The sequence below is a fragment of the Otolemur garnettii genome, unplaced genomic scaffold, assembly GCF_000181295.1.
Source record: "Otolemur garnettii isolate 467f Iridium unplaced genomic scaffold, OtoGar3 scaffold00016, whole genome shotgun sequence".
Lineage (NCBI taxonomy): Eukaryota > Metazoa > Chordata > Mammalia > Primates > Galagidae > Otolemur > Otolemur garnettii.
In genome coordinates, this window is record NW_003852411.1 from 10,623,448 (window position 1) to 10,631,578 (window position 8,131).

General features: G+C 45.3%; 1 protein-coding gene across 1 annotated transcript in view; it reads right to left on the reverse strand.

The window, feature by feature from the left end:
• LAMC2 (laminin subunit gamma 2) overlaps positions 1 to 8,131 on the reverse strand; it is a 64,888-nt gene that overhangs the window by 28,403 nt on the left and 28,354 nt on the right. The window contains exons 3-4 of the mRNA XM_003785639.2: positions 4,373 to 4,508; positions 1,174 to 1,272 (exon numbers count right to left, since the gene is read on the reverse strand). Coding sequence (XP_003785687.1) covers positions 1,174 to 1,272; positions 4,373 to 4,508 — 235 coding nt within the window. The remainder of the gene's footprint in view (positions 1 to 1,173; positions 1,273 to 4,372; positions 4,509 to 8,131) is intronic.

Below are 8,131 nucleotides of genomic sequence, written 5' to 3' on the forward strand. Positions count from 1 at the left end.
AAAAAAAAAATTATTATGGTTTCTATGGAAAGGAAATCTGTAGATTAAAAGAGATTTAAAAAATAAGGAAGGGAGGGAGGGGACAGCGGGAGGAGAGGGAATAGAAAGGAAGGGAAAGGAAGGGAATCGTGCAAAACTAAATGGGACTATTTAGGAATATAGCAAGGTAATAAATTAGAAAGAAAAGCAAGAAAGTAATCACCATAAAAGTCAGAATAGTGGTCACTCTGGGGAGAAAGGAAGGTGGTGTAACCGGGAGGGCACATTTTTAGTAGAGGTCTATTTCTTAACCTTGGTGGTGATAACATTTGTTTCATGTGGCTTTCAATTTCTGTGTTAAATTTTGAAATGAGAAAGGCTTTCAACATGTGACTCCTCTTTTAAAACTGAAACTATTTTTCCCTGCCCTCACCTCAGCACCAAGGAAGCCCTGAAAACACAAGCTAGGAATGTAGTTGGCATTTCCTCGCCCAGGTAGAAGTGATTGGCAGGGTGCCAAAGAACTGCTTTCTTACTTTTAAGGCAATAAGGAAGAAGTCTTTCCCGGGCCAGCCTCAGAGCCCCTGCTCACAGCAGTTTCAGGGAGGGGAGTGTTTTAAGTCTGAGCAGTTTGTCCTTAACGAAGGCCCTGCCCCAACAGCAGAGGGTGGATGGCCCCTCCTGCTCCACCTGCCCCAGTGTGCAGTGTGGTGCCACCCAAATGCTCTCTCTCAGGCTGTTGCCAGTTCCTGCGTGCCACCAGCCCATCCCCGGGGCAGTCCCTTTTCCATATGTGATGGTTATATATGGCCATGTGTTGGGATATTCCCTCTTGCAAGGATTTTCCCAACATGTTTAATTAGGCCAGGCCTTTCCCGGGACCAGCCCATGTCATGTGATCTCATTATCACACACCACCTTGTACACCTGGGATCCAGAACCAGCTGGTGAGGGAATTCTCTGGGGCCCTGTGTCTCTGCCCAAGTACAAACAAAAGAAAGGGCACAGAGCAGAATATGCAGTTCAATGAGATTTGGGGGTTCAGTTGTATTTGTTTTTAAAGCCTAGTTTCTGAGGACAGAGAAGGAAAAAAGATAAATTCTTTAAGCTTCCCTTTCCATAATGGCACTCAGAAGGCTGATTCTCTTGCTAGTTGCCCAGGCACTCTCTGTAGTCTATAGGGTTTACACAGACCTATCACAGCGTTCTCCAGTGACAGCTGGCTTGCAGACACAACGGCCCGAGTCACAGGGCCCCGCGATGCCAGCTGGATCACAGTCACACTTGGAGTCTCTGGGAAAGAAGAAAAAGAAAATTAGGGACACATTTGCAAATGCTTCACAACTATGCACAAAAGGGCCATCTGCTCACAAGCAAACGTCACTGTGCTGGGCAAGTTCTTCTTCCATGAAACTTCTAGCAATCGTGTCCATGTGGCTCTCTCACAGCCTCACAGACTCAGTCTGTGCCAAGTGCTGCCCAGAGCGTGGGTGGCTGGCAGCAGCCCAACCATGAACTGTATGCTACGAACCCCTCACGTGACCAAGTTTATCACTGAACTGCTTACTTTACTTTGGTTGGCTATTTGATTCACCGACATTTTTAAAACATTTTATCATTTGTTTCTCTATTTAATTTAACGATGTCTGCTTTTATCATGATTGATTCCGTTTACCTGCTATTTTAGTCCATTCAATTCTTTGTTTTGGTAATACCTATACTGAGACAGAATTCATTTCAGCTGGGTGCGGTGGCTCACACCTTATATCCTAGCATTCTGGGAAGCTGAGGTGAGAGGATCACTTAAGCTCAGGAGTTCAAGACCAGCCTGAGCAAGAGTGAGACTCCATCTTTACTAAAAATAGGAAAATCAGCTGGGTGTTGTGATGAGCACCTGTACTTAGGAGGCTGAGGCAGGAGGATTGCTTGAACCCAGGAGATTGAGGCTGCTGAAAGCTAAGCTGATGCCATGGCACTCTAGCTTGGATAACAGAATAAGACTCTACCTAGAACCAAAAAAAGAAAACAAAAAACCTAAAGAAATAAAAATAAAGAGAGAATTCTTTTCATAGACCATGCAATTCATTCATTTAAAGGTCCAATGTTTTTTGTTTTTTGTTTTTTCAGAGACAGAATCTCACTTTGTAACCCTCTGTAGAGTGCTATGGCATTACAGCTCACAGCAATCTCAAACTCTTGGTCTCAAGTGATTCTCCTGCCTCAGCCTCCTAAGTAGCTGGGAATACAGGCACCTACCACATGCCCAACTATTTTTAGAGATAAGGTCTCAGTCTTGCTCAGGCTAGTCTCGAACTCGTGAGCTCAAGCAATCCACCCACCTTGGCCTCCCAGAGTGCCAAGTTACTTACAGTTGTGAGCCACTGTGCCCAGCCGCAATTTAATGGTTTTTAATCAACTCTCAATTTGTACAGACATCACTACAAATATTTTCTCCAGATATTAATTTTAAAACTTTTTCATCACTCCAAATAAAACCCTTATTCTCTTTAGCAGTCGCTCTTCTCCCTTCCCATCTTTCCTCCTGCCAGCTCTACCCCAGCCTCAGGCAGCCACTAATCTATTTTCTCTATAGATTCACCTAGTCCAGACATTTTCTCTAAGTAGAATCAGACCATATGTGGTCTTCTGTGATTGGCTTCTTTCACTTAGCATAATGTTTTCATATTGTACCGGGTATCAGTAGGTACGAACATTTTTTTGATGGCTGGGTAAAATTCTATGGTATGGATATATCACATTTTGTTTATCCATCCATTAGCTGCTGGACATTTGGCACTACTTTGTAGCTATTATGAATAATGTTGTTATGAATATATGCATACCCATTTTTGTGTAGACATATACACTTTCACTTCTCTTGGGCATATACCTAGGGATAGAATTGCTGGATTTGATTGACTTTTGTGTGTGTGTGACAAGACTTTCTCAAGGAAGGTATCCGCACTTTCATTTAATTCTTGCACAATCTTCCCTGTCTCTGTCACTCTTTTTGCACACAATCATGTGTCTACCCCACGGTTCTAAACCCAGGTGTGTCATCTTTTCCCTGATCTGTTCCTCCTCTGCTTGCCCTATGACCCACTCAAATCCTGCGCAAACCCTTGACAGACACCAGGTGCAGTCAGGCTTATGGCCTCTCCCACTCCTCCTCTTTCAACCGCAGCCTCCTTCCTCCCTTAGCTCCCTCCCCATTACTGATGGGGACTGTTCAACAGACATGCATTCCTCATCTACTGTGTTCCCAGAACTGGGGATAGATACTGAGAAAAACCAGACACAATCCCATTTGCTAGGAATCTCCAGGCAGGGCAGGAAGGCATGAGCCCCCACAGCTGCGCTGGGGCCCCCTGGACGTGGGAGAAGTGGACAAGAGATCTTGAGTAAAACAAGAGTCAGAATGTGGAGGGGAGGGAGTTGATGAGGAGAGGTCTCTGGAGGGACAAGGGATGCCCAGAAAGCTCTGCAGTCTCAGGGAAGGGAGAGGGTTCAAGGCCACACAGAGGGGCAAGATGCCTAGTGAAAGCCTGGGCATGGGCAGAGATGGAGGAGGACCTTGTGGCCCCATAGGCCTTGATCACGTTGGACTTCACTCTGAGTGGGAGGGGAACTCAGAGAGGGTAGCCAGCAGGTTTTAAACTTCAAGTTTTAAAAGGGCTGCAGAGGCAGTATGGGCCAGGGGAGGGTCTCTGAGCATAATCTAAAAGAATCATGAAAAGGGCAGGAGAGAATAATCTCCTCACAGTCCCAGTGGGACCAAGATGGCCAGGACAATGCAGGTACGGCTGGAGGGTGGTTGCCGCCAGGGCCAGGGCTGGCAGAGTGACGGGGGAGCACTTCCTCTGCGGGTGGCCCTCCTGCAGATGCTTCACGCCAACCTCTTTTCCCTCTAGCCATCCCAACACCCTGCCAGCTCTCCACCTCCACAGAGCAGTTTTGTGACTTATATACCCCATCTTCTTCCACAGAGGAATTTGAGGAGGGACAGAGAATATTGCAAACTAGAGGCGACAAACATTACGCAGGACAGTTCTACACCAAACTCACTGGTCCCACGTTAGAGTTCGAAGGACTGTTTACCTCCATCCCAGTTCATCTGGGAAGCAACTGTCATGGTGAAGAGCAGGGGTTCGGGACCCTCCCCAGTGACATCAGGCAGCTTAACCTCTGTGGGTTAAGCTTCTTATCTTTAAAATGCGTATAGTGATAACCCCAACCTCTTAGGGCTGTCCTGAGGATTAAATTAAATGGCCCACACGAGTATTCAAAACAGGGTATGGCATACAATAGGTGCTCTGTAAGCAAAAGCGGCTGCCATTAACACTGTTGTCATTGTGTGAGTTGGTGACAGCAACAGTGGGGTCCAGATGCTCACAGCGGTCTCTGGTCTTGGGTGCACCCCGCATCCGTCAGCATGCGGAAGCCTGGCAGGCAGCGGTCACATCTGTCTCCTGTCACACCTGGCTTACAGCTGCACCGTCCAGAGTTGTCACATCGAGCACTAACAGAACCTGTAACACAACAAGGCAGGGGAAAGAAAAGAAGAAAAGGAAATATTTACTTTGTTTTTTTTTTGTTTTTTTTTTTGTTTTTTTTTCAGTTTTTGGCTGGGGCTGGGTTTGAACCCACCACCTCCAGCATATAGGACCAGCGCCCTACCCTTTTAAGCCACAGGTGCCACCCGAAATATTTACTTTGTGTGGCATTAGGAAGTAACTGTCACCCTAAGGGAGCGCAGTAAACACTAACTCATAACTACCAGCGGCTGCCTTTCACAACTATCTCCCATCACCCGAGTATTCTTCCGCACACTAGGGAAAGTTCTAGCAGCTGCGGATGTCTTCTCCAGTGGGAGACAGCAAATCACTTGTAAAAGCTCTTTTCTTTGCATATTTGCTCTGATTTTGACATTAGGTAGCATCAATTTCACTGCATTTTTAAAAGACCATCAAAACTGTGAGATCTCAAGGAGAATGGAAATTTGTGAATAGGCGTGTCAGTCTTCTAGAAGACAGCGTGGATCAGAAAGTGAGCAACATTCTCCCTCATATCTGGCAGACGAAAGCCACCTTTTAAGGGTCAGTGCTTGTATGGTATGATTTTTAGAAGCATAAAAAGGCATATTAACCAAAAAGACATACTTGCCTGGAGTCCTGCCTATGGAGCCCCAGCGAGTGGGGAATGAGAGCCTTGTGCACCTCATCTGATCAGCGCCCCTCACCCGATCAGTGCCCCTCCCATGATCGGTGCCCCTCACCCAATCAGTGCCCCTCACTCGATTGGTGCCCCTGACCTGATCAGTAGTCCTCACCTGATTAGTGCCCCTCAGCTGATCAGTGCCCCTCACTGATTACAGCCCCTGACCTGATCAGTGCCCCTCACCCGATTGCTACCCCTGACCTGATCGGTACCCCTCAGCTGATCAGTGCCCCTCAGCTGATCAGTGCCCCTCACCTGATTAGTGTACCAGAGTCTTATGCACCAGTTTTTTAGAGACACCCTCTTATTTGTAAACGGGTCCTCTCTCAGATTGAATATTGATGAAAAACAGGAGTTGCTCAGGATAACAAAATGTAACACTGGCAGATCTGACCACTTTTCCCCACCTGCCTCCACACACCCGCTTTGGCCTCTGTCCTCTCCCACCTGGACCCTGCCTCACACTCTCCTCCCTCCCTCTGTCCAGGCTTCTCCACATTCCATTCCCGATAGGGAAGAAGTCTCAGGATGGAGTCTATGGCCAAGAGCCTGAAGTGCTCTTTTCAGAATGTAATTCAGATCATCTAGTCCTCCGGCAGCTCCCCGCTCCAAGCAGAATAACATGCAAACTTCATATCATGGCCCATGAGACCCTACTCTTACCTCATCTCCTCCCCTCCTGTACTGGGTTCCAGAGACCCAGCTCCCCTCCCCCACCCCAGTTCCTGGAAATTGCTAAGCTGACAGAGAAGGGCCGAGAGAAGACAGAGATGGAGCCTGTCATCTAAGGGAAGGGATGGTCAGAGAGGAAGAATTCTCAGGACACAGTCTATGGCCAAGCAGCCAGCAGAGGAAGCCAAAGGAGGAAAGTCTGGGGAGGGTTAGGGAGGTGGTCAGTGGGCGGCTTTCAGAGCTTAAAGCAAGAGCACATTTAGCAAGATGAGAAGCAAGAGAGGCTATTGGGGTTGGTGCTGAGAGAAGGCGGCAGCTCACTGCCCCATAAATGGTCAGCCGACAAAGTGAAGAAGGAAAATTCCTTTTTGAATTATGCTCTGATAATTACCATTAAAGTAGAACAGGGCCCTCTGTAATGAATTAAAGAAACACACATAAATGAATTTTGATTTGGGGACCCAGATACACATATTTTTTTCCATCCAAATTAATGGTAATTACACCTTTAACTTCTGAAAACCCTCCCTGCCATAGTTTCTCAGAAATGAATTATTCTTATAAGGTGAACAAGACTGTAATTCGCTTTGGGGTTGGACCCAAATAGCCAAAAGAGGTTATCCTATAGAATGCTCTTCTGAGAGGTACTACCTGTCATCCTGTGAAGTATTCTGTATTCAGAAGAGTGAGAAATGGTATATACTACATCTTTCAGAGATTGATAACATACTACATTCAGGAGGCATGAAGCTCATTTAACTTTTTAATGAGCTGTCAATGTCTCTAAACATTATTTGACACTCCTATGGCAATATCTATTCTTATCTTGAGGAACACAGTGTTCCGTTAGATACTATCTTGAAAATGCTGCTCTAGAGGAATCTCAAGGAAGTAGGTAGAGTCCAGGCTGTGAAATCCAACAAATCTCCACTCAAATACCAGTGCTGGCTCCTACTAGCTGTGTGTCATTGGGTAAGTTGATACTTACCACTTCTTTTACATGAGGATAAACAATATACACTAATATGCATGAAGTGCCTAATCCAGCATCTCATATACAGTAGGTGCTCAAGCAATGTGTTTATATTAATATATTTTCTATACCATACTAGTATACAGTCATGCATCATGACATTTTGGTCATGTTGGACTATATATGTGATGGTGGCTCAATAAATTTTATTATTATTTTTTTGACACAGAGTCTCACTTGCCGCTCTCAGTAGAGTATCATGGTGTCACAGCTCACAGTGACCTCAAACTCTTGGTCTCAAGTGATCCTCTTGCCTCAGCCGGGTAGCTGGAACTCCAGGTGCCCACAATGATGCCTGGCTACTTTTTCTGTTTTTGGTAGAGATGGGGTCTCACGCTCCCTCAGACTGGTCTTGAACTCCTGAGCTCAATCGACCCACCTGCCTTAGCTTCTCAGAGTACTGAGATTACAGGCATGAGCCACCACACCTGGCCTGGTTCCATAAAATTTTAATGGAGCTAAAAAATTCCTACCACCTAGTGACATCCCAGCTATCATAATCTCCTATTGCAATTATTACTACATTATTTTTTATAAATTTAGTGTAGCCAAAGCGTACAGAGTTTATAAAGTCCACAGTGGTATACAATAATGTCCCAGGCCTTCACATTCACTGCTCCCTCCCTGATTCACCTATAGCAATTTTCAGTCCTGCAAGCTCCATTCATAGCAATGTGCCATTTTTAAATCTTTTATACTATGTGCTATAGTTACCTTTTTAATGTTTACATAAACACCCTTATATTACAATCACCTGCTTAATGCATTAACATACCATATAGGTTTGTGGCTTAGGAGCAATACGCCATACTAGATAGCCTAGTCACATAGTAGGCTACACCACCTAGGTTTGTCCAAGAACACTCTGTTTGCACAACCCTGAAATCACCGACTGACATATTTCTCAGAACATATCCCTGTCTTTAAGCGATGTGTAGCTATATTATCACTGAGGCTTTCTTCAAGCCTTGCAAAGTTGCACAGAGGAGGTTAGGTTACTAACTGTGAATATGACTATTTCATGTTCTAAAACTTCTAAAGTAATAGCACTGGGTTTTCACAGTGTCCCACTAATCAGTGGTTCTCAACCTTCCTACTGCCACGACCCTTTAATACAGTTCACAACCCCATAGGTTGAGAACTGCTGCACTAAGATAAAAAACATTTGCCATAATCCCACATTATGAACTACACCAAGGGATTATAAAGAATTGGGTTTTTTTTTTTTTT